This window comes from Triticum urartu, chromosome 4A (genome assembly GCF_056163025.1).
Source record: "Triticum urartu cultivar PI428250 chromosome 4A, HENAU_Tu73, whole genome shotgun sequence".
NCBI lineage: Eukaryota > Viridiplantae > Streptophyta > Magnoliopsida > Poales > Poaceae > Triticum > Triticum urartu.
The window spans coordinates 32,853,197-32,880,208 of record NC_141876.1 but is presented as its reverse complement, the minus strand read 5'-3'; the positions used below and the strand labels follow the sequence as shown (position 1 = coordinate 32,880,208).

General features: G+C 46.6%; 2 protein-coding genes and 2 pseudogenes across 6 annotated transcripts; 1 reads left to right on the top strand and 3 right to left on the bottom strand.

The window, feature by feature from the left end:
• Nucleotides 1–13,954, top strand: LOC125550407 (uncharacterized). Of its 5 annotated transcripts, none has more exons than XM_087517628.1 (5): nucleotides 468–668; nucleotides 2,003–2,067; nucleotides 2,433–2,491; nucleotides 12,199–12,311; nucleotides 12,450–13,463. In XM_087517628.1, the coding sequence occupies exons 1-4, from the start codon at nucleotides 644–646 to the stop codon at nucleotides 12,284–12,286; spliced, it is 237 nt and encodes a 78-aa protein (XP_087373754.1). In that variant the 5' UTR covers nucleotides 468–643; the 3' UTR covers nucleotides 12,287–12,311; nucleotides 12,450–13,463. The 5 variants fall into 5 exon arrangements, 4 of the variants coding, with proteins under 4 accessions (XP_087373752.1, XP_087373754.1, XP_087373753.1 ...); XM_087517629.1 differs by lacking the exon at nucleotides 468–668 and adding exons at nucleotides 790–870; nucleotides 1,299–1,407 and having other exon boundaries at nucleotides 12,199–13,954; XM_087517626.1 differs by lacking the exons at nucleotides 2,433–2,491; nucleotides 12,199–12,311; nucleotides 12,450–13,463 and adding exons at nucleotides 790–870; nucleotides 2,319–2,349 and having other exon boundaries at nucleotides 1–668.
• Nucleotides 3,007–3,748, bottom strand: LOC125550406 (uncharacterized; annotated as a pseudogene).
• LOC147974617 (uncharacterized) lies at nucleotides 8,175–9,657 on the bottom strand (annotated as a pseudogene).
• Nucleotides 13,499–25,105, bottom strand: LOC125550405 (uncharacterized). The gene is made up of 11 exons (XM_048713398.2): nucleotides 18,132–25,105; nucleotides 17,900–17,971; nucleotides 17,521–17,655; nucleotides 17,054–17,161; nucleotides 16,130–16,269; nucleotides 15,914–16,042; nucleotides 15,640–15,765; nucleotides 15,211–15,363; nucleotides 14,273–14,347; nucleotides 13,996–14,116; nucleotides 13,499–13,623 (listed from the first exon to the last, which is right to left on the bottom strand). The coding sequence occupies exons 1-11, from the start codon at nucleotides 18,157–18,159 to the stop codon at nucleotides 13,499–13,501; spliced, it is 1,212 nt and encodes a 403-aa protein (XP_048569355.2). The 5' UTR covers nucleotides 18,160–25,105.
• Between the last annotated feature and the right edge of the window lie 1,907 nt (nucleotides 25,106–27,012).

Below are 27,012 nucleotides of genomic sequence, written 5' to 3'. Positions count from 1 at the left end.
GAGAGAGTAAGCGGCGCCGCACGTAGTGCGCCACGAGCGAGCATCCGGTCCGGAAGCATCCAGCCCAGCCGAAAGACGGCAGGATATAGGATAGTTGACAGAGCTCGATCAACGCCGACGCCGGCGCGTTCCTTTTTGTTCCGGAATAGATTCGATTCCTGCCCATTCTTGCGGTCGGGGAGTTTCGCCCATTTTTAGCGCGATCCGTCCGAGGCTGAGAGCTTTTGTTGGAGCAAGCCTGCCCGGCGCCAGAGCCCCCGCGGTCCTTGTGCGTCTGCCCGCGCGAACCGAGGAGGAGTGGCGGATTGATGGCCGGGAGCATGCAGGGGGCGGACGCGGCGGGGCGGACCAGCGCGCTGCTATCGCTGCTTGCGCTGCGCCGAATCCTCGCCGTGCTCCAGCCGTTGCTCCTGATCCTGCTCTTCCGCTGGCGGGCGCGCCGTCCGTCACGGCCTCCTCCGGGAAAAGGCCAAGGCAGCGGTCGTGCTGAGGGTGCCCGCGGGCTCGCCCATGGTCTGCTCGCGGAGGCAGGCCCTGGTCCGGCGCGAGGCCGCCATGCGGCGCGCGCGGGAGGCTGGGCGGGACTACGAGCTCATCCCCACCGCCTGCGGCGAGATGCTGTTCACGCAGTCCTGGTGCCCGCATGCCTCCTCATCCATCAAGCCCAGGTAGGACAGGAATCGAACAAATCCACGGAAAATTTATCCTTTCTTTCTTCAGCCCGCCACAAAAATGGGTGTCCTCTGTTGTTACCGTATTGATCATCATGGTCTGTCCTTGGTGATGCAGGGCGCTTGTTGTTGTCATGCACGGGTTGAACGATCACATAACCTTCTTCTCTGTTTTTACTGGCCGGTAGCTGATGATTGGGTACTACTCCCTCCGTCCCATAATATAAGAACGTTTTTAACACTATAGTGCCAAAAACAGGAGGAAAACTTTTGGTCTATGGGACATATGCACCTTATATGGGAAAAAAATTAGTAATTCAACAAAAAGTCAAAAATTCCTGAAAATATTTTTGAAATAAACTTGACCTTCTATTGTACTCGTGAAAAATAAAATCTACAAAAAAAATATCCTTTTGACTTCTTTTCAAAAAAGACAAATTTTCGGTCAAAATAGCATGAATAGTGAATAGCAAATAAATTTTGTCTTTTTCACTGTAAAGTCAACATATTTTTCTTTTTTGTGAAAATTATGTATACTAGTGTGTAAGTAAGTCAACTTTATTCTAAAAGTAGTTTCTTAACTATTTTGAATTTTTGTTTAACTATTAAAAATAAATTTCCATATAGGATACATATGTACCCAGGAACCATTGGGTATTTCCCGCCAAAAACGTTCTTATATCATGGGACAGAGGGAGTACTTTGGATTGATTTGGCAGTGGCATGGACTGGACTAGTGAGTTTCTGCTTCCTTTTACTCTCTTCTCATTTGATTTTGGTTGCATGTTGCTTAGTGTACGTTAGTGCTTAACGTTGCTTGACGGCAACTGTTGAAGGTGATTTATTTTCTGATGAATTGCGTGTAAAAGAGACAAAGGATGTTGAATTCTCTTGTAAAGTTTCCCCTAGACTGAATTAAGGCGATTTACTTATGAATCTGAACACTTACGGTTACGGGATTGGATGAGTAGTCTATACTCTGTTCTGTTGTCCTTCCAAGGATTTCTAGTACGTACTACATACTATTCAAAGCATAATTTCAATAAAAATTGTCGGTTAATTTTTGCGGTCGACAGTGAAGTATAGTTCTTCGTTTTATGTCGGGCAATCAAGCTGACAACTTAAAATTTTAGACTTCATTCTGACACTAACCATACGGATTTTATTTGACTCTGAAGATCGAGTTCTGGTAGTGTGCAACAATACAATAAGGTTCTTTTATATTGACAACAAGCTACATCTTCCATAAGAAATGAACTGCAGGGGTATAATTAAAATTTTGATGATATCAATATATTTTTGTCTAACCTGGCGATTTTTTTGTGATACAGGCCATGGTGGCAGTGATGGTCCACATGGATACGTGCAATCTCTTGATCATGTTGTCCAAGACATGGTATGAGAAGGGAATATACTCCCTCGTTTTTATTTACTCCACATATTAGTTTTGGTCAAAATCAAACTTTGACAAAGTTTATAGACAAAATATTAACATATACAATAACAAATCAATATCATTAGATTCATTGTTGAATATACTTCCACATCTTATAGATTTAGATTTGTTATGGTAAGTATTTATATTCTTTTCTATAAATTTGATCAAACTTTACAAAGTTTGACTTCAGTCAACTCTAATATGTGCAGTAAATAAAAACGGAGGGAGTACTTTTTTTTTAAGGGAGTACTATTTTTTGTGTGGATATCTCCGACCATATGCAGAAATTCTTATTCAAAGGCTATTATTATTATTCAAAGCAGAAAATGTATCTGAAGAAGGTGCCTTGGGCACTCAAACCGGTGGAGGCATCATTCAGAAGGTACCATCACCTCTGACTTGTTCTATATGAATTGTGCCAGTGTGGGTTTTTATTTTGAACGCGGTCATTTAGTACCCGGTTCATTAAAAAAAGGTAAACCGTTACAACACGCCCCCACAAGGCACTATCAACGCATGCCGACCCCGGGGCTGCGTACCAGGCGAGCCACCGGCTCCGTCACCCAAATAACCTGTAGCCGACACCCTACAACCAAAACCGAAGTTGCCGCTTCGGCATCCACACCAACTTCGAGGCCATGCACCAGGCGAGCCGTTTGCTTTGTCGCCTGATCAACCGGAGCCGACACCCTACAACTATCTTCGGAGCCGCTACTCTGATGTACAGACGAAAACCATACACACCGACCCAAGGCTGCGCACCAGGCGGACCACCAGCTTCGTCACCGAGCAACCAGAGCCGACACCCAACAACCATATCCGGAGCCGCCGCTCCAACCTCCACGCCGACTCCGAGGCCGCACACCAGGTTGGCCAACGACACTGCCACCCACGTGATCAATACCGGTATCCCTCCATGACAACGAGATCTGGAGCCGCGGCTCCGACTTCCACACCGGTCATGAGGCCGTGCACCACCCGAGCTGATGGCTCGCCAGACCAAGACCATTCCAGAACGATGTCTCCAAGAAGGAACACGACACCGAAGCGCCGCCATCGTTCGCTCCGGGAACCTAGAACAGGGGTTTCCCTTGGAGTGCGAGAGAATAGGTCGTAGGCCCTCGAAGAACGACACTTCCAAGGTGTGTGGCGCTCACAGGCGTCGCCGTTGTCGGCTCCGACTAATACCTGGGCAAGACTTACTCCCCGAGCAGCCAGCGGAAGCCCTCCACTCGAATCGGCACATGGGAGCCACGGCCCGCCTGAACCACCACCTGCCACCAGAGCCCGGAGCTTCCGATGAGAACAGCCCCGCGGCCGCCACCTGCACCACGCAGAGCCATCGACTAGGCTACCCCATCACCATCGCCGGAGTCATAGCCGGCCACGTCTGGTCAGATCCGGCGCCCCGCGCAATAGCTACAACCAACCCACTGGCCAACACCAAGCATCCTTCGCGCGACCGAGGGTGGACGCACTGCTGCAGAGAACCGACGCCCTCGAGATCCAGCCATGGTGCTGCTGACATAGCCACCACGGCCGTCGATGCTGAAGAAGAGGTCCGGGGCCGCCGCCTCAGCATCCGAGCACCAAACGCCATCAGGCTCTCCAGATCCGCCCCGCTGCAACAACAACACATCCCCACACCACCCCCACACGCCAGTGTAGGTGTGGCATCTACTTCCACACAACACTATTGCGTATGTATGCAACTCTTTTTTTAAAGGAGGATGATCCCCGGCCTCTGCACCTGGGCGATGCATGCAACCATTTTACTAATTATTCACAAAGACCTTACAAAGGAATACATCAGGTAGTCTGAAGCCACCATCTTAGCAACATATGTCGCTACTCCTATCCACTTGATGAAGGGCTGCCGAATGTCCGAGCCGAATACCAAACATACATCACACCAACTAACATCTAAAGCCGGAGGCCCCGACCAAGCCACCTTGCTGGGCTGGGGCACACACCGGTCGGGCACACTCTGAGAGGCCACCGCCACCGTCTTCCAACGATCCATCTTCAGAGCAAGAACTAACGCATCACCTTGCCAGGCCTACTGTCCATGTCACCACGGCGCCAGACGATGCCACCATCCAACACATATCCATCCACACACGCCTGTCGCTGAAACTCCGCAGCGCAATGCCACCGAGATCCTACGTCGGCCTTGCGGTAGATGTAACACCGCTCCTCATCTTGTCCCCTCCGGCCAGCAGTTGCTCCAAAACGATGCCCCGGGGAGGGAGAACGACACCCAGGGCGTCGTCATCGTCTGATCCGATAGACCCAGATCTAGGGTTCCCCCGGAACATCCCGATCGAGACTGTTGCTGAACGCCACCCAACCAAGACGGGCCCACCACCATCCCATGCTCACCGTAGGCGACACCTCCATGAAGATGACGACGCCGCGAGTGTCGCTGCCGCCCAATCCGAAGGGATTTGGGTTTTCACCCCGGTACACGAGCAAAGGAGGGAGGCAGAGGCGGAAGGGAGAACCTTGACGGCGCCTACATGTAGGGGACAACGCCCGCAGGCGTCGCCATCGTCGTGGCCGGTAGATCCGGCCTTGGATTTCTTCAGGCTCAGCACTTTCCCATTCCCTTCCTCAGACGTGGCACCGGCGACCAGATCGTAAGGCATGGAGTAGGACGACATCAGATCCAGGGCGGGTGCCCCCGAGGCCACCACGCCCCACAGGCACCGCCGCCGCCGCCATGTCGCTGGCCGAGAGCACCATCACACCACCTCTTAAGGCCGCCACCTCGACTCCAAAGCCACCTGCGTGTGGCAGGATGGACAGATCCTTGCCGCCACATTCCCCGACGGCCGTGCGGCGATCCGTCGACCCCCTCTGATAGCGGCAAGGGAGAGGAGAGAGGGAGGAGCGGCCGGCTAGGGTTGGCGACGCGGGGGACGCTACAACAACTCGTATATCTTATAGTGCTCTTGTTTTGGCATCATCCTATAACATTGTGCTGATCTTGTGAGGATGATGCCGGCTGTGCTTGATCCAGAGGTATATGTTCTTGTAATCTTGTTAGTGGTAGTGGCATCTGTTAGGAATGAGCAACTACTCTTTACTGAGGGCCAGAGGCCATTACATATACATGTATGACAAAGTGCGAGGAAACCCCTTATACAATGGGGATATACCAAATACAGACTATACACATCTAACACCCCCCCTCAAACTCATGGTGGATCAACAACACTGAGTTTGGAGAGGAAAAAGCCATGCTGCGCTCGAGTCTGTGCCTTCGTGAAGAAGTCAGCCAACTGTAACTCAGAGGGCACATAGTGAAGAGCGAGAGTCTGATCCTGCACAGCAGCACGCACGAAGTGGGCATCCACCCCGATGTGCTTGGTGAGCTCATGCTTCACCGGATCACGCGTAATACTGATAGCACCAGTATAGTCTGACAGTAAGGGAGTCGAGGTAGTGGCAGACACACCCAAATCCTCAAGTAACCATCGTAACCAGATCACCTCGGCCGTCAACATAGCCATGGCACGCAACTCAGCCTCTATACTCGAGCGAGAAACCGCAGTCTGTTTCTTGGTCTTCCAGGCAATGAGAGAGCCACCAAGAAAGACACAATAGGCAGACAGCGAGCGGCGATCAGAGGGATCACTAGCCCAGGTAGCATCAGAGTAGGCCTGGAGCTGAAGAGAGCTGGAGTGAGGAAAGAAAAGGCGCTGAGAGATCGTGCCACGAAGATATCGTAGAACACGGAGGAGGTGACTATAGTGGACAGAGGTGGGAGCTGAGACAAACTGACTCGGGATGTGGACAGGATAGGAGATGTCAGGACGCGTAACAACAAGATAGACAAGGCTGCCAACGAGGTGACGATAGCGAGTGGGATTAGGAAGAGGATCACCATCAGAGGCACGAAGCTGAACGTTGAGCTCCATAGGAGTCACAACAGTACGCTCATCACCGAGAGCAGCGCGAGCAAGAAGATCTTGAATATATTTTTCTTGGGAGATGTAGAAGCCATCAGAGGTCGAGGAGATCTCAATCCCAAGAAAATAGCGAAGTGGACCAAGATCAGTCATGAGGAACTGGTCGCGAAGGCGAGCCTTAACAAAGGCAATGTAGTCAGTGTCGTCATCGGTGATGATCATGCCATCCACATAGAGAAGGAGAAGAGTCCGGCCACGAGGAGACGTGTGAACAAACAGCGCGGGATCATGATCACTGGGCAAGAAACCAGCGGCAGTCACCACAGAGGCGAAGCGCTCAAACCAGGCACGAGGGGCCTGTTTAAGACCATATAGGGAGCGGCGGAGCCTATAGACCATACCATCAGGAGCATAGTACCCCGGTGGTGGCTGCATATAAACCTCCTCACGCAACTCACCATTGAGAAAAGCGTTTTGGACATCAAGTTGAGAGATAGACCAATGACGAACAGAAGTCACAGCAAGGAGGGTGCGGACAGTGGTCATGTGGGCCACAGGAGCGAATGTCTCATCATAATCGCGGCCCTGCTCCTGCTGAAAACCACGGGCCACAAGACGAGCTTTGTAACGCTCAAGAGAACCATCGGAGCGAGTCTTAATCTTGTAGACCCACTTGCAAGTGATGGGACGAACACCGGAAGGGAGGGAAACCAGATCCCATGTGCCAGAGCGCTCAAGGGCCGCAAGCTCTTCGGCCATCGCAAGCTGCCATTCAAGTTGAGTCATGGCAGTCCCGTAGGAAGTGGGCTCAGCAATAACAGAAAGACCATACCAATCAGGAGAATAGCGATCAGGCGGGAGACGAGGCCGAGCACGAAGGTTATGAACCGGGGAAGGCGTGAGCAGAGGTGCACCAGAGGTGGAAGGCGCATCAGGCGAGTCAGGAGAAGCATCCTCAGGACGAGGGCGGCGAGTATAGTGGAGGGGAAATGGTGAGAGAGGGCGACGGACTGGAGATGATGGTGGAGAAGTGGAGGAGGAGGATGGGGAAGATGGTGTCGGTGGTGAATGAGTGTGAAGGAGAGGTGCAGGAGAAGGAGGTGAAACACAAGGCACATAGCAGGGCGTATCTGGAAGAAGAAAAGAAATATCGTCCACAGAGAAGCTCGAGGAATAGGGACGTGGGTAGTAAGAATGAGATTCGTCAAAAGTCACATCACACGAGATGCGCAAGCGACGACCAACAGGATCCCAACAATGATAGCCCTTGTGCTCATCACTGTAGCCAAGAAAAACACACTCAACCGACAGGGCAGTCAGTTTGGTGCGCTCTCGTGGGGCAAGAAGGACATAGCACACACAGCCAAACATACGAAGAGCTGAGTAGTCAAGAGAGCGACCAGTGAGACACTCCATAGGAATACCACCCTGCAAAGCAGTCGATGGCTGAATGTTGATAAGATAGGTGGATGCAGACACAGCCTCAGCCCAAAAGTGGGGTGGAAGGGAGGCGGCAATCATAAGGGCACGAGCCGTCTCAAGTAGATGACGATGCTTACGTTCTGCAATGCCATTTTGAGCATGAGCACCAGGACAGGAGAACTAGGCAAGGGTTCCCTGTTCTGCGAGGAAACCCCGCAACAGCTGGGAGATATACTCGCCTGCGGAATCAACACGAAAAGTACGAATAGGCGTGAAAAACTGGGTGTGAACCATGGCAGCAAATCATTTGTATATAGAGAGAATCTCGCTACGAGATTTCATGAAATAGAGCCAAGTGTAGCGAGAGAAATCATCAATAAAAAAACATAGTAGCAATGATCACCTTTTGAATCAAAGGGAGCAGGACCCCAGACATCAGAATGAACTAAGTCAAAAGGACGCTGAGATACCGACTGACTGGTAGGATAAGGTAACTGAGTCTGTTTGCCAAGTCTACAACCATTACAATGTAAGAAGACATCTCCAGATACAGACCCTAAGAGGCCCCGACGCACTAAAGAATACAAGCGAGAGCCACAGATGTGACCAAGGCGATGATGCCATTGCTGGAAGGACGCAGACGAAGAAGCAGCAAGAGCATGAGAGCTGATTGAAGTGGTGGCAGCGGAAGGAACACAAAGCCAGTCAACCTCCCAAAGGCCCTCGGACTCACGGCGTCGGGGGCCAGCACCAACCAAAACCTTGGTGCGACGATCCTGAATGGAACAAGAGTCGGTATCAAGAATGACTCGACAACCAGAATTAGTAAGTTGGGCAGAGGAAAAAAGATTCATGGTGAGGCGAGGAACATGTGAAACACTAGGAACAGAAAAGGATGGAGTGGAGAGAATACCATAACTAGCAACAGGAAGAGATGTGCCATCGGCAGTAAGAACATTAATAGGAGAATCAAGAGGGCGAAGGGAAGACAATGTTGAAGAATCAGATGACATATGAAAAGAAGCTCCAGAGTCCAGTACCCACGAAGATGTACCTGACGGTGTAGATGTCGGCGGTGATGAAGTGGTGAAAGCAGTCACAGCAGCAGCAGAACCCGTCGATGAAGAACGAGAGGAAGCCAGGAGGCGCTTGAGCCGCACAATGTCCTGGTCAGTGAGTGATGGAGTCGAAGACGACACAGGAGTTGCATTGGAAGAGGAGCGCCTCTGGTTTCGCTGCTTCTGACGACAATCAGACTCTGGGGGACCTGGCCTGGAGCAGTAGTCACAGAGGGTGTCACGGCGCGACCGGCCCCTCTCAACATAAGGAGGGCGGACCACCCCCCTGAAGGTGTGGGCAGGAGCGGTGGAGTTGGACGAGCAGACGACACAGGAGCTCGGGCAGCCAACACAGAAGGAACCGCAAGTAACCCAGCAGAGCGAAGGCGGGCCTCCTCAGCACGAAATTCAGCAAGTACCTCCGAGATAGGAACACGACCACGAGCAAGCAAGTGAGCACGTCGGGGCTCAAACTCAGAGCGGAGACGAGATAAGAACTCATGGACCCGCTGAAACTCCAAATCATATCGCGTAGTCTGACAGCAGCGACAAGCTCCACAAACAACTGTCCGAAGAGAGTCTAGCTGGCGCCAGATGGCAGAGCAGTGGGAATAGAAATCATCCACAGAAGAATCACCCTGCTGAAGTGCGTGCTCCTGACGCACCACAGATAGGTAGAGAGCATCACCAGAGGGCTGATAGCGCTGACAAAGATAAGACCACATTGCTGCAACTATGCCGAGACCCATGAACTCCGAAGCAAACTGAGGGAGGACACTCGCAGTGAGAACAGCAGCAGCACGGGCATCATCATTGCACCACTAAGTGTAAGCAGACAGATCATCCCAGTAGACAGAAAGAGCATCAGAATAGGCGGATACCTGCTGATCATAGGCATCAACCGCAGCATCATCGAGCGCCTTGGCTGCATCTCGATCAGCCTGAGAAGCATCAGCAGCCAGCACCGGCAGCACCGACGGAGTGGGAGCCACAGGAGCAACAGGGCATGGCGGACAGGGGACCTCGCCAGAGAGAACGCCCCACAGAAGAAGTCCGCGCATATGAATACGCATGAACCCCGCAAACTCTGCATAGTTGGTGCCGTCGAAGATCACCGAGCATCGAGGAACGGCAACATAGCCCGAGGAGGACATGAGAAAGCGTCACTGCTGTTTCTGCCTTTTTTTGGAGTCAACGGGAACAGGAAGGCTCGATCTGGATCGAACGGAATCAGGGGATCGAGCACCCGCCCGCAGGATCGAGCGCCCGCTCGCTGGAGGCCCCCGCGCGCACGCCCGTGCGCCCGCTCGCTCGGCTCGGCGAGCAGAGGCCAGGGGCCTGCGGCAGCAGCGGGAAACAGACCAGCTGGAAGCGAGGACCGACCTGGCCGGTAGCAGCAGACAGCCCGACGCGAGAGGAGGATCAAGCGGGGGAAGGAGCCGGCGCGAGAGGAGGCTCGAGCGGGGAAGGAGCCGCACGGCCTGGAAACTGGCCGAGCCGAGGGCGAAGGGGGCAGCTGCGGGCGGCGGCTCTTGAGCAGAGTAGCAGGCGGCGGCGGCTTGAGACAAGTTGGGGCAGGCAGAAATCGAGTCAGGGCGGCCGGAATCGAGCAGAAACGACCGGAGACGAGGCAGGCTAGGGAAGGGGAGCACGGAGTTGCGAGCGTGCGGGAGCGGGAGAGAACCTAAGCATCTGATACTATATTAGGAATGAGCAACTACTCTTTATTGAGGGCCAGAGGTCATTACATATACATGTGTGACAAAGTGCGAAAAAACCCCTTATACAATGAGATATACCAAATACAGACTATACACATCTAGCAGCATCATCGTCACATTGTGATCTTGTGAGGATGATGCCGGCATCCAATCATTGCGGTATGATGTGCAGAACAACATCTTCATAAACAAATTGTGTTTGTGCAGACTGTATGTAGTATGCCTGAAACAATGACTGATTGCGTTTGCCTATTATAGGCGCTTGCCCTGTTATCGAGGTCGAGCAAGATCGGGCCGGTGGTGTCGCGCGGCCCGGACGCGCTGAGGGTCAAGTACTCGGTTCACCAGTGAGGACCGGGTACGGGTACAGTACAGGTACGAGATCCTCCGGCTGACTCGTACCTGCAGCAGCACCTGCACGTGATCACAGTGCCGACGACATGGTGACCGACCCATAGCGGAGGCGGCAGCGGTAGGTCTCCAACCCAGACGGCCATCAGCCTCTAGGACTACGAGCTGCTGCACGGCCTAATCTTCGAGCCCGAGGAGTTCATGGGCGTCATCGTCGACTGGCTCCGAGGTATGGCGCCTTATGTTCGTGGGAAGCAACGGTGAGGTTGCGTTCTTCATCATCTGAGCTAGGGCAGTCCTCTCGTCTCCTCAGCCTCCGGTGGGAATACAAGCGTGGTGCACAAGGTGATGAACTGATGACGGAGTTGGCTGGATTTTATTTGCCTCCCGAGACATGGTTTTGACCTATATTTTGAACGCCTTTTGTTCTTTAGTGTAGACGCCCATAAATAGGATTAATAGGACTTTTCTGCGTCACGATAAATCAAAATCCGCAGCACAAAGTGTCTACATCCTCAAATTGTTTGCTTCGTGTCTACATCCTCCAGTCATGCATAGAATGGATAGGGACTAAAAAGTGTTTGTTAAAAATGCATTACAGATCAAAACGTGCCCCAAATGAGCACCGGGATTGATAGCATTACAGATCATTCGCCATTGACTGAAGGCTTAACTGTACTGTCGGTGGACTAGAACTAAGTTAATGGTTTTAAAGTCGTGGCAAACTCTGCCCAGTTGACACTCTCCCTAGTCTCTACATATTTCAGACATCAAAATCACTTTACATACGACGCATTCCCAGCCAACGCGCGAACAACCAAGCAATCCACCATGCACCAGCATTTATCAATGGCGCGTACACACTGTCGTGCAAAAATGACGCGTACAGACTGTCGTGTAGCAATGCTCTTCAGACATTCTGTTCCAGACCTCCGCCTGAGACGCCTGAGAGAGAAAACTGGGTGAGTTTTCCATTCACCAAAACTGAGATCACATGAACTTATAGAAAACTAGCTCTTCATCAATCAACAAACATACAAAAGGAAAACTGGGTGAGTTAAGTTGTCCATTCATCAAAACTGCAATCACATATGAACATATAAAAAGCCAACAGTACATCTCAACAAGTTTACTACAACTAAAATGTACAGTACCAATGAACCAGTTACTCACCCTGACAATCACTGCATATACAATACTTCCTTCATCTTTGTTCGGTTGTCTTCCAGACCCTCAGGCAGGGCTGGGTCGGTGTAGTCGCACAGCAAAGTTTTGGTGCATTTAGACAGAAGCTCCTTATGTAGGAAGCTGAATATAACCTCTGCTTCCTTGGTGGTTAGCTTTAAAGATAAAAAGCATTAGGCAGGTGTTTTTATCAATTAATTTTGGTTAATATCAATACATGGAGTTTTTAATAGTGTATACCCCAGCGTGAGAGTGTGTTACCCAGTTCCTTCCATACTTCCATTCATGTCGAGTACGACGAGGATGGAAGGCGAAGATAACATAGTTCTGCAATGGTGGAGGAAAGATTGCATAAGTTATCAGTTCTCAGGCAAAATTCGTATATTCCTATTGTGCTTGTGCCTTAACCAGTTGCATACCTGCTTTGCAATGTCCCAGATCTTATGAGTTAGGACTTTCTTCATTGGTGGGATTTTCTGCACACTGGCCGTCCAATCATGCTGTAGGACTTCAAAGCAATTATTGAACGGACCTTTGTTGTTGTTACTCAGGTAATCATAGTGCAAATCGACTGCCGTTATCAAACAATATCTTGCAGCAGAGCTCTTGCCTGCTGGATCTACAAGAAATCGTCTCCTCCACTGCTCTGTTACTCCAGCGTCACCCTCCTTATTTATGGTGCTTTGCAGTTCATTAGTTGCAACCTCAAGCAGATGCGGGAGTTCGCTGATAGTTGGATTGAGTTCATGAAAACCAGCTACCCTTTTTGGAGACAACTTTGATGGATTATAACGTAACATATTCACCAGAATAGTTCTAACATCCCTAAGATTCTGGAAATACAATTCTCTAGTTGACTGATGATGAGCAACATTGAGAAATTCTAAACACTTGAACCGGGGTAGATACAGAATATCATGAACTGTAAATGCTTCAAGGCAGCGGTTCATGCTGTGGTAGTGCTCAAGCAATTCAAACAGCATCCTGTAAATCCTCCGGCCAAATTCACTCAGCAATACACAGTACTCTGCATTAAGCCAAATTGGCCAATTACCTCTGAATTTAACAACCTCAAATAAATTGTCACCAGTTGATATTATAAGTTTATAGAGTGGCCTATTCTCTACTGATAGATTCCTAAAGCTGCAACAAAAAATGCATGCACTCATATTAAATTGGCTGGAAACATTCATAATAATGATTAAAGTCAGTTATGTTGATAACTTGGAACATTACTGCAATACACACCAGATTATAAAGCAGCACATATCGTAAAGGCATATGATTCCAAATGGGCAAAAAACATCTTTGAGGAACGTGCAAAAAATTATATGGCAGGTACCAGAAATAACTCTTGTATTAAGCAACAAATTAGAAAACAGATATGTAAACCATATCACAAGTATTTACCTTATGTCACTTGGAGCACCACCCCTTAACCTTGGAAGGATGGTATAAGTAGAATCAGTAACACTTAAGATAAGCGTGCTTTCTGGGCTGATCATCCGCCCATCACATTTCACATAGAGATCAGAAAGACAAATCTGACGCTTCGCCAGTTCAATGTAAACCATTTCTCGAATTGAGGTATTACACTCCATTTGAACTGATACTGATGGATAATCCAGAACTTTGATAAAGATCTGCAAAACGCAAAACAGAACTGAAAACAGCTCTCAACGAAAATGAACAAAACATACAGTGGTTACCTGAACAATTTGGTTCACTAATTGTTGGGCTACAATAGCCTGCTCACTGCAACCAAGGGTGAACCACTGTCAATTTTTTCATCAGAAATCCGACAGCCGCTCACAGACTCTTGGCCTGCAGCTTGTGAATTGCTCGGATTGATCGATTGATCATCTATTCAGCCATAATACGGAAAAGCTAATCAGCAACACTTCTTGATAACAATAAAGCACTCTGTAACTATTAACCTCAGAAAAAACCTTGCATATAAGAAAATAAAGAACCCAAAGGCAGTAAAACTAACATAGAAGCATCAGTATGGTATGCTGACAATTTTTTGTACAATTAAGATTATATTAATCAAATGTAATAGCCTACATTACATTACAAACCCACGAATTATTGAAAATATTCAACCTACCACTTTATATAGGCGTTTCATATGATGTATTATCATGCATCACAAACTAGTAAATGTGCAGTATAAAACTATAAATACAAACTAGGGGCATAAGTTGAACAGAAAAGTTTGAGCACAGTAGTTACCATTTCGCCAATTAGGTCGCAGCCTTACACAATCAGTAGAAACCTGTGCTTCACTACTCATTACAGTGCGAAGGCTCCTTTGTGAATACATCATTGCATCTGCAGGATCCAGTGTGATTTCCTGCATCAAACCAAATGTAAGCAGAATCTGTCATCCCAGAATTAGAGTGCTAAATCTGAAAGTATAGATCGTGCCAAATAGGAAATTGTGTGCCACAAATATGGAACAAACAGAGCTCTAGGTTGGAAGGTATGACGGTAGATGTGCAAGATATACCTTGAAACGGGACTTTTTTAATGCGCCAGCACCCTCTTTCCCCTTAACCTTGCTATCTTTATCAATTTGCTTACGCTGAATCATGATGATTAAAGCATGTTAATACATACGAAACATGTAAAGTAAAGAAACATGGAGAAGCTTGATTTAAAACTTAAAAGGCATCTACAATGCGTGCATGTGGAGGTGATTATAAAATAAACAAAGTTTTCCATAAACGAAATGCTTATTTTCCATCGCAGAGGTACTAAATAAGGACCTGTGCTCTACAAATAACAATACTTAAGCCCTCTCTTCAGAGGAACAATTTTACCACTTCAACTCATGGGCATGTGTGGTTACAAACAAGTGGAATGCCCTAATTACGGTACTCCCATCTCGAGCAACAATTTTGGAAAATCACCTAAAAACTTATCCAAAATTGAAGTGAATACGCGCAGTGAAAACATACTTGACTGACATGCAGTGAGTAATATCATAATGTTATCTCCATGGAGCAACCTATTTATGGTCTGCTCCATGCGACCCGTTAGTGAGACTGGGTTTATATTTTGTATTACCTCCGCCCCAAAATTCTTGTCTTAGATTTGTCTAGATACGGATGTATCTAACACTAAAATGTGACTAGATACATCCGTATCTAGACAAATCTAAGACAAGAATTTTAGCACGGAGGAGTATTTGGTTCCCTATTGACCATTTGACCACAGTTTCACAATAATGTGTTTAGGACCTCCTGATTTTATTTGCCATAATAAAACCACACTTCTATTTTTGCATATTTAATATTTAGCTCCAAGGCGGATTTTGTGAAAAAAGAACATCACCCTGACAAATGAATGGCATGCATCTTATTTCACATATCTCAGAAATAGGATAAACACAGGGCTCTACAAACTGAAACATCAAAACAAATGATCTTCAAATTGGAATTGTACCTTCCCCTTCAAGTGTCTTAATTGTGCGTTTATAATGATTCCATCAACGCTCCAGTTTGACACAGACGGAATAGGTGAAGTGTATGGAAATAGAATCTCCATCAGATCTCTTCTTCCAGAATCTGCAGTTATCTCTATCGGTGTCATAATTCCCTGTTATGTACAAAAAGATAGAAGACAGTTAGATATCACAAGATGTGTCAACAGAAGAAGTATGATACATTAAAGCATCATCAATAATTAAATAATTAATGCGCATGCTCCAACAGTACAGAAGTGTCATAGATAATACTCCCTCCGTCCCAAAATAAGTGACTCAACTTTGTACTAATTTTGTACTAAAGCTAGTACAAAGTTGAGTCACTTATTTTGGGACAGAGGGAGTATGAATCAAGTAAGAAAAGCAAGTAGCAAATTTCAAGAGCTTACAATGTTTATTGAAATATTGGCATCTGCACCGACCTCCAACAAGTACTTGACGCATTTAGACAAGCCTTTGCTGGCTGCTATAACTAATGGAGTATCAGGAGTTGAAAAGTTGAGATCAGCACCAGCCTGTAGGGGCAACCAATGTAGTAAATGGATGAGTGTGGATATTTATAATTTAGTATTTTAAACTTACAACTCAGGAATCTAGTAAAACTAAATCCAAACTGCATTTATGCAGCAGTCAAGGTACAAAAAAGGATGATGGTTACCAGACCTTGAAAAGTAACTTCATGCACTCTAAAGCAACGGACTCAGAAATTTTTCCAGGAGCTGCACATTTACTGTCAGCAAAGAGAGCCGCAGCAGTCATCGGTGTTCCTAAATCTGAACAAACCCTGTTCGGCTACAGGTATTTTGCAAACAAAGTTACTTCACGTGAAAAAACAAAGTAATTCTACAAACATCAAAACATAAAAAACAAATTTCTTACATCAGCATTGTGCTGCAATAAAGTCTTAAGAATGTCCAGATTCCCAAGGGACACAGCCATGTGTAGTGGCGTCCCTTCACGAGAAGATATATCAGCACTAGCTCCTTTGGATAGTAACAATCGCACCAATCCATCATTCTCTAGGGAAAATGGAAAGTATGAAGTGGCATTAAATTACAGTGAATAGTAGTTGTTTTAGACATTCTTATTTGAGGAAAAAATTAACCAAAAACTATACTGTGAAATTAAATGAAGTAATGTATTATAGTTCAGCTTCGAGCACAAACAAGCAAAATGCACAGCTGCATTACATGTCATATTAGAAAGTATAAAACACACAGATTCCAAGAGGGACACTGCAAGTGTCAGCACTCAGGTGTAACGTACTATCATGTAAAGTTAAAAAAAATGCTAGAATTTCAACTGAGTGGCCTTTGAGAATGTAAAACTTTATGTATGCTTTAGGTCTTGTAATAATGCAGCGCTTAGCTGCACATGGAGCTAGCTTACGAAATGACAGTTATAAAATCTGGTTAGACCAGTTTCCTGAAGTTGTAATGAACTATGTAGCTAGTGATTTAACCAACAGGTCTATGTAATGGAACAACAATTGTCATTTCAAAAAAAAATGCTAGGCGTCAATTGTGCGCTTTGCCACCACTTTGTGCTTCTCTGACCAAAGCACACGCGTAAGCGCAATTATGTGCGATTAAGTGCTAGGCGTATGGCTATGACCTAAAGCTTAAGGCGCGACTTTTTTAACTATGCTATTATGCTTCGAGTACAAAGCAAACGGATAAAACTATGCTATTAGTAACCAAGTCAAGCACGATCTCAACAGAATAAAATGGGTAATAACTGGCAAAAACATTTCTGCCGAAACAAAGTAGGCGATATACAAATGTGAATGGGTGCTGAAAATACCTTCCTTCACAGCATAATGGATAGGAGTAAAACCAAGATTGTCTTGATTATTCGGATTGGTGCCTTTGTTAAGCAAATAATTCACAGCCACTGTTAAAGGTGACATGCCTGTTTGAAACAAGCAAATAACTCAGCATACAATGAGGGAGAAAGCAGTTATTATAGCATACAATGAGCCCACACAATATCCTTCTTTTTTTAATCAAAGAGAGAAAGAACACAAACAAAAAGGGAGAAGGCAACACACAGATAACGTTTCACAGCTCTCCACTGCAGCCCAAGTAACTGAAACATAATTATTACAGCTGCATCGCAGCAACAAAGTATTTAAAGTCTCGCACACGGCCTAAATAAAGGAACACGAACACACAGGAATGTAACCTATCTAAAGCCCAGGCGAAGAACTCTGCCAAGCAATCCTCACACAATATACATTCAATCCATGACTTGAGTAACAATGCACATACCAGACATGATCTGCTCCATGAAGCAATTTGATATATCTGACTTCTCCCTGACTGCTGCCTCTAGAAATGGTCCAAAGCCATCCATCTTCACAGAGCCCATTGAATCGCTATACTCCGTTAAGCCATCCATTATCTCTTCAAAACGGAATTGCAAATGGAGTCAAGACACAAGAAAAGTACTTGGATTTTTTCACAATTTCGCATGATCATGAGCAGTGATTTAACATTAAAACACTAAAGAATCAGGGAAGCTTGAGGCCTTTCAAAATCACAATATGAACTAACGATTGGACGGGAAGAATCCTAACAAAAACTAAACTATAGCACATAACAGAGGGCATTTCGTGAGGATTCCGAAACAAGGTCAATGAGTTCTCACGTATGGGCCGGTTGGTGTCCATGAAGGTGGATAACTCCATTGACCGCTTCAGTGCTTCCGTCTTCCCCACACCTGGATGAAAAAGGGAACCAACAACCCGCCATTAGAGAGTCTACTCAACGAATCGGAGCACGAAATACAAAAGGGAAACGGAACATCAACAGATCGGGGCACGAAATGTAGAAGGGGAACGGAACGTTCAACAGATCGGGCCTATAAAATCCGCACGTACTCATACGGGACATCCCAAGCTGCTCCATGCTTCGCGGAACTAGCCCGTCCGTACGGTGACGGCCGCCGCCCCCGCCAACTAGGACAATGCGGCGGCGCAACCTCGCCCTGAGTAAACCCTCGTAAACCCTAGAAGCGATTCACTAGTTGATTTGGTGCTAGGCGTGGAAGCTTCCAGGGCAAGACTCTTCGCAGCTTTGGCTTTATGGAATGGGATGGGACGGAGCGGGAAGTGGAGAGAGAGATAGACTCATTAGCGGGGCGTGCGGGAGATCGGTCGGCACGTGTTGACACTTAGCGGTCCAGATCTATAGCGGGGAAGAATTGAGGAGGGGGGTATAGGCTATGCGGCACCCGGGCCGGTGCCACGAATTGGGCCTAATGCTGCGGTGGCGTGTCCCTGGTTTCTTTGGTCCATTATATTTGTCACACGTAGCTCTAAAAAAAATGTCACACGTCAAGCTATCACAGCACCCGAGAAATGACTCGAAAACCACTTATAATAAATTAAGTAAGTTTATCACATGCATATGCAAATATACCATTTATACTACACACAACAAGTCTACAATGCACAACGACAACGAGAATACATTATAAATACTAAAGTTTTTCTCACACAACACGTACAAGAAATGAAAACGAACTTCACGCCAACCAATCCTCGGTGTTAGAAACGCTTGCTTTGAACCAGAAGCGAGCCTCTGCGCAGGGCCAGCTATTGTCAATCTTGAGACCAACGCAAGACTCACCATCCAGGATGAAGCAGCCTATAGCAGGAACATCCCAAGCAATGTCGGTGGTATAGGTAGAGTTGCTTCTCATAAATGGCAAGGTTGTGCCAATAGCAGCTAGATCGTCTTTCACCATCATTGTATAGTTTAGTCCAAGGAAAAGCGAGTATTCTCCAAGACTATCAATATTGAACCAGGAAGAAGGATGTGGCGCTAGCACAATAGTATCCATACTGAATAGCCTACAACGGATGTTGGCATAGGTCCGAAGAGTAGGACCATGCGAGACAATACTACTTGCTTCCTCTATAACATTAGTAGTGCCCTGTATACAGACAAGAAGAGGTGATCCATCGATATAAGTAGCTAGCCACCATTGAGTTTATAGGTGCCATCGATTGAACGTAAGTCCTGGGCAGCCCGAAATGAAGATTGGGTTCTTTATATTGAGTACAAACCACTCCTGAACCCTTGGGCTTGTTTGTAATGATATAAGTGCGAGCGGAGTCATAGTGGAGAAGATAAGGGAGATCAAACCACTCCTGAACCCTTGGGCTTGTTTGTAATGATCTTATTTGTTGAGTCAAGAATGGTCTTGAACGAACCTGCCATGCTAGCCGCGGTGATGACGTCACACCGATGAATGACGTCCTCCACCACATCATCTTTCAGACTGGGGCAAGAATAACTGGGTCGGGACCTGTGTCTTCCCTCCATCGAGAAGACGAGCAATGGTAGAAGGAAGAGTCAAGGAAAATGGAAGAAGGAAGAGCGTGCGACAGCAGTTTTCAAATCGAGAGGGAAAGGCAAAGAGGTAATTGAACTCTACAAGGATTAAATCTTGTATAGGTAGATAGGTAAATTGCAAAACAAAAGAAAAGTAAATAAATTGCAGCAAAGGATTTTTAGGTTCCTTTTTATATTTAAAGTAGACCCAGGGGCCACAGTTTTCACTATATGTTTCTCTCTCAAACACATAGCATACGATGGGTAAACAAATTATTGTTGGGCAATTGATAGAATACCGCATAGTCATGATGTATTCACGGCAATGATCATGTATTATAGGGATCACGTCCGAGACAAGTAGGCTGACTCCTACCTGCATCTACTACTATTGCTCCACCAGTCGACCGCTATCCAGCATGCATCTATGGTATTAAGTTCATGACAAACAGAGTAACGCTTTAAGCAAGATGACATGATGTAGACAAAGTAAACTCAATCAATATGAATAAACCCCGTTGTTTTATCCTTAATGTCAACAATACAAATACGTGTCTTATCCCCTACTATGTCACTGGGATATAGAGCACTGCAAGATTGAACCCATTACAAAGCACCTCTGCCACTTAAGATAAAATCAATCTAGTTAGGAAAACCAAACAGATAGATCGAAGAGAAATACAAATCTATAAAAATCATGCATAATAAAGTTTAGAAAAGACTCAGTTACTTTCAATGAATAATCCGATCATAAACTCATAATTCATCGGATCCCAACAAACACACCGCAAAAGAAGTTTACATCGGATAGAACTCCAAGAAGATTGAGGAAAACATGGTACTGAAGATCAAAGAGAGAGAAGGAGCCATCTAGTTACTAGCTATGGACCCGTAGGTCTGTGGTGAACTACTCACACATCATCGGTAGGACAACAAGGTAGATGTAGAAGCCCTCCGTGATTGATTCCCCCTTCGACAGAGTACTAGAAAAGGCCTCCAAATGGGATCGCGGAAGGACAGAAGCTTGCGGCGACGGAAAACTTGTCAGGACCAGATTTTCGGGATATTAATTTCCCAAAAGCGGCCCTTGTGCTCACCAGCCCCAGGATTACTGTTAGCTGATGAGACACCAACTTGTTACAGAAACTCCAAGCAAAATACAAAATATGTGGTACAAGACCATTCTGGCCTATAAGTACAACAAATGGTCTGCTAGTGGCTGAAGGCGGAAGCGGTTTGCGGATCACCAGCGTCTATGGGACTCCATTTCCCACAGGAACAGCTGACCAGTGTAACTCCTATCTTCGCGAAGCTGCTATCACCATTGCGTAGGTTCCGGGGCTGTCATCGCAAAGCTCCTTTCCACGCAAGAAATCTGGCCAAGACAATAGGCAGGGACGAGCCAGTGAGTACTTTGAATGTACTCGCAAACATTAAGAACACAGGTATAATATAGCCACTGATAATCATGCTTTTAAAAATATTCTATGATCACTTCGTCAGTTATGGAATAGGGTTCTTGATGCGTGCAAGCAGATCATTCCTGTAAAACATGAGTAAACAATCCGGGTGTAGAAATGAAAAGCACCGATCGGGTGTCTGACGCCTCGAAAGGATAAAGATACGAAGCATGCCTCAGTCGGGCGTCTGAGCGACACCACAGAAGGGGCTTATATATAAAAGGAATAACAAGCATGCCACAGTCGGGCGTCTGTGCGACACCACATAAAGGGCTTATAAGTAGATGAAATAACAAGCATGCCACGGTCGGGCGTCTGTGCGACACCACATAAAGGGCTTATAAGTAGATGAAATAACAAGCATGCCACAGTCGGGCGTCTGTGCGACACCACATAAAGGGCTTATAAGTAAATGAAATGACAAGCATGCCACAGTCGGGCGTCTGAGCGACACCACATAAAGGGCTTATATAAAAATAATCACAGTGAGTATCCAGGAGGTAGAACCGTCCCAGGGATACTCAATAATTCAAATAACATAAATGGTTAGTCCATCCTGATAATAATCATAATCATCATACGTCACAAGTCATGATCCGAGTTCTGGTTTAGTAATTTTTTCCTCCGAAGACCGACACTAAGACCGACACTTGACCCATCCCAGACTGTAGTCCTTAACCATGGACACGGCTATTTGAATAGGTATAATATCTCTGCAGAGAGTGTACTCTTTACCCACGAGTAACGGATTTCTTTAGTCCATCGGAACTAATTCCGTCCACGGTCTTTTAGTCGAAAACACGCCTAACTTGCACACACCAACTTAACTTTACTCGTGTCTGGAATCACCCACGACACCTGTTAAGCAAAACTCTAAATGGGGAGGCTACAACCTCGTGTAGCATGGGATCAAATTTCTATCGCGCGCTCTAAGGGGTGGCCTCCCCTCTCGGTCCCAACCGGAAACACCCATGCCCCCGGACCAGGTGGCATGCCTACCGGATGCAGCCGGTATCTTCCACCATGGCCTCTTTGTACGGTGTGTGCTAGGACAGGGGTTGACAACTTACTGAACCGTACCCTACCTACGGCAGGGACAAGTGGCAGCACGAAACAAGTATGGGGGTTGCTGGAACAAGACTCGATCTACGGCCGACTCAGGAGGCTTAAGTATTCCCTACATGATTAGCATAAGAATTATATTTCACATCCATCAGACACAACCACCACTCATCATACCTCCCCCTACCCTACCGGTCATAACCGTCTCGACGAGGGACAAGCTCGTGTCTACCCAAGACAGAGACTTTCCCGGATCCTTCCCGGTAGGCATGAGAGGCATATGAGGGTGATTGCTATCACAAGTATATCCATTTCCAACAGCAAGAATTTCCATTATGCAATCAAAGCGTATGATCATATCGTCACATAAAAATAACTAATGCTTCATGTCGAGGTGGGGTTATAACCGTATCAACAACCCACAAAATATTATGCCAGGGTTCAGAATGCTTGCCTTCAAGGTGTGGAGAGGCAGGGTGCATTCCAAAACTTTTGAAAGTTTTCTCCTTCTTCAAATTCCTATTTTTGAAAATATTCAAATAATACATACTTAAAAAAGTACAAAAAAGTTGTTTGGAAAATTTTGAAATAAATATGAAAATAAACTAGACAATATTTGGGAAACAACAGAAAAAGAATCAAGTCATTTGGATTTATATTTAAAAAGTTATAGCCAGTCAAAGTTTTGGTCAAAATCTATTTTTAAAAATAAAACAGAAAAGAAAACGTTTCAGAAGGGAATACGCTTTCGAAGCCGGGGAGACGTACTGGGGGGGTTTGCGCTTCCACTTAAAACACGTGGAGGCGGGGCTGGGTCACTGACAGAGGGTCCAGGGGGCCCACTGGTCAGGTTTGACCAGTCGCCTCTCCCTCCTCTCCCTCTGCCCGAGCGGAGGCGGGACTCCGGCGATGCTCGCCGGCGAACGGCGGCACCGTTCGAGAAACCAAGGCCATCCGCGGGCTCAGGGGGTTGAGGCGGTCCTTTCGGTGGTCGCCAAGGTCTCTGGGGTGGCCGGAGTCATCGGCGGCGAGCTCCGCAGCGGACGGTGGCCGTCGAGCAGAGTGGGTTTTTGTCTCTGGTGGCTCCCGATCAAAATCGAGCAGGGGGATGGGTTCACGGGAGGAAGAGAGGGCTTCTGGTGAAGAGAGTGGAGAGGGGGAGGCTCTGGTGGCGCCGGAATGGTCAGGACAGTGGCGGCGGCTGGGGTTGCCGGAGATGAGGAAGACGACCTCTCTGGCCTTTCTACTACTACGGGAGGATCAGTGAGGGAGTGAGAGAGGTTGCTTGAGGCCTGGACGAGCTCGGGGGTCCTTAAATAGGCGATCATGGTCGATCCCGACGGTGGCCGTGGATAAGATCGCCGGCGACCGCCTTTCTGTAGTAGCAGAGGGACGTGGTGGCGACGAGCGCTAGCAGACGGCTTGCGGATGAGGTCGAGCTGCTCCAGGGGCAGCTGGTGAGTCGGGGTGGCTTGGGCGGCGCCGTCCGGGGCAGAGGCGCATTGTGGCCGGCCGCTAGCCGCCGTGGCCGACCTGACGGCGGCGCTGTAGGGCGCCAGGGGGAGCTTGGATGGTTCTTGCGAGCGGATGAGGTCGGGCGCGGCTCTGCGGGCGAGCAAGGGCCAAGGGCGCGACGTGGCGGCTCGGGCGCACGCGCGTGCAAAACGCACGCTCTGGGCGCGTCCAGTGCACGCTCGCTATGTGTTTGCTGAAATTCCAGCGTGTGCTAGAGGGCATAGGAGAGGCTGGGGGTTAGCAGGCCTGGGTTAGGGTTAGCTAGGAGCTTAGTAGACATGCTAGTTTTCCCATAGGTGCAAGGTCACAGTGCAATGACAAATATCATGTCAAAGTTGTCCATGCACTCAAGGTGTTTGCCAGAATGCCAATGGCATCTAGGCAACTCTTGGGGTGGCCCAAATCTCCGGATCAAAGTCTCTTTAGATGATACAGAGGGTGGTGAGGATAGTTTGCCAAAAGCTCAAACTTGTTAGTGTAAGTTTTGCCAAACTTCAGTTCTGGGCAAAAGGAAAAAGGCATTGTTTCATGAACCAAAAATGCTCCAATGAGTCCAACCTCCTGGACTTAAGGGTTTGGTATGGAGTACTACAACCAGGAGGAAGCTCATGGTCACTAGGGCAAAATTAATTAGGGATGCAGTAGAAAACACCCAACTAGGCCAGAATGAGAAAGAGGTTGTTTTACTCAAATTTTTCAAAGAACCCCACTGGGTTTTTGCAAAAGGGTGAATAATATACTCCTATGAACATCCCATAATTTTGGTGGAGGTATAAAAGAAATATTTAAAGGGGTTGCAGTGCAAAATTGCCCACTGGACCAGAATTGAAAACTTGGTGTAGAGCTCAAAATATTAAATGAATTAAATATAATTTTCCATAAAAGTGATTTAAAAACATCACATGACACCTCCAAATTTTGGTGAAAATTTTAAAAAAATTTATCAAATGGTTGTAGTTCAAAAAGAGCTCCAAAACCAATGGAAAAATCATTTTAAGGAATAAAGCTCAGAGAAAAATAATTATGCAAATAAATTCCACTGATAATAGAAATGTTTTTCTTGAAAGGGCAGACCAGTCCAATAATATATTTGGAAAGTTTTTTCACTTGAGGTAAAAACTCCATAATAATAAGGAAAAGAATGGCTCTGAAATCAAAAGAAAATCCAGAGAATAAAGGTTTAAATTTCTTGGCAAAATTTTAGTTAATAAAACAAGGTTAAAATTTTTGGGGTGTCACAAAACTTATCTGGGGCTACTCTCTGTTGGTCTACGAATATATGGGAATTTATAGGCTTGGTATTAGGTCAAACAGAGCTGCGGGGGGCCCACAAGCTCAAGGGGCGCACCCCTCGAGCTTGTGGCTCTCTCGTATCTCGTCTGGTCTCCTCCTGAAGCTTCTAAGGTCCCTTCTAGTCCAGAAAAAATTAATCCAAAGATTTTTTTTCGTTTGGACTTCATTTGATATTGATTTTCTGAAAAGCCAAAAACAAGCAAACAACAGGAACTAGCACTGGGCACTGAGTTAATAGGTTAGTCCCTAAAATAACATATTATTGCATATGAAGCATCCAAGATTGATAATATAATAGCATAAAACAATCAAAAATTATAGATACATTGGAGGCGTATCAGCATCCCCAAGCTTAATTCCTTCTCGTCCTCGAGTAGGTAAATGATAAAAACAGAATTTTGATGTTGAATACTACCTAACATGTTTATCATGTAATCCATTTTACGGTATGAATATTAAGATACAAGTGATTCAAGGCAATAGTCTATTATTTGACATAAAAATATCAATACTCACGCATACCAACAAACAATCATGCCCTTCAAAATAAAGAATGCTAAAGAACACTATCCCTACAAAATCATATAGCCCATCATGCTTAGTCTTCCTAGAATCAAGATATTAATCATGAACCAACCCGATGACAATCCAAGCAATTGGATCATACTTTTTAACGCGCTTCAGCATTTTCAACTTCACACAATACATGAGTGTGAGCCATGGATATAACACTGTAGGTGGAATAGAATGTGGTGGAAGAGATCAATAAGGGAAGTCAAAAATGAAGAAAGTCTCGCATCAACTCGACGGATCAACGGACTATGGAGATGTCCATCAATCGATATCAATGTGAGGAGTAGGGATTGACATGCAACAGATGCACTCAACGCTATAAGTGTATGAAAGCTCAATCGAAACTAAGTGGGTGTGCATCCAACTTGCTTGCTCATGAAGACCTTGGGCATTTGAGGAAGCCCGTCATCGAAATATACAAGCCAAGTTCTATAGCGAAATTCCCCACTGGCATATGAAAGTGACAACATAGGAGACTCTCTCACTAGTACAACGAGCTGCTATACAAATGGTTTTTAACCCCTTTCCGCGACTGAGTTTTAAACCGTTGGCTTGCATGTGTGTGCGATAGCAGGAGTCTTCCCACATGACCCAGAAACCGTCGGTGATAGGTGTGACGCCCCCGATTCAATCGTGCACTAATCATACACGCAAATGCGCACGATCAAGCCCAGGGACTCATGAGAAGATATCACAACACAACCCTAGACACAAAATAAAGTAATACAAGCTTTATATTACAAGCAAGGGCCTCGAGGGCTCGAATACATAAGCTCGGGTACAAGCGTTAGCGGAAGCAACATCATTTGAGTACAGACATAAGGAATAAACAAGTTTGCCTTAAGAAGGCTAAGCAAAACAATGCCACTAGATCGAAAAGAAATAGGCCTCCTACATGGGAGCCTCTGAAACTACTCCTGGTCATCAGTCTCCACGTAGTATTAAGCTCCGACGGGGTAGTAGTAGTCGTCGATGGGGTCAGCTAGCTCCGGGGCGCTGTCATCTGATCGCAGTAGTCATGTATGGGGAAAAGGTAGCAAAGCAACCGTGAGTACTCATCCAAGGTACTGACAAGACTTACATCAGATCTATGCTAAGTATGCATCGGTACCAAAGGAAGGGGCTATATCTGTGGGCTATACATCAGAAATGCCAGGATAGAGAGGAAGGTCTAGCCTATCGAAGACTAGCATTTTGCAGCATTAGAAGAGTGTAGATTAGCATGTAAAGTAATAGAAACAAGTATAATAGTAGCCATGCCCAGAGATCCTTCCTCGACCCCCCGCGAGAAAGCGATCCTGGAGCTATCAATTTATTATGTAACACAAGTATCCAGTTCTAGTTGTAGTAGATCGGGATCCTCTTCGAGCATCTCGTTACTCTGGACACGACTATTCGAATAGATATACTTCCCTGCAGGGGTGCACCAACTTACCCAACACGCTCGATTAACTCCGGTCGGACACACATTTTTGGGTTATGCCCGGGCTCGACTGATCGACATGTCGTAGTCCTACCT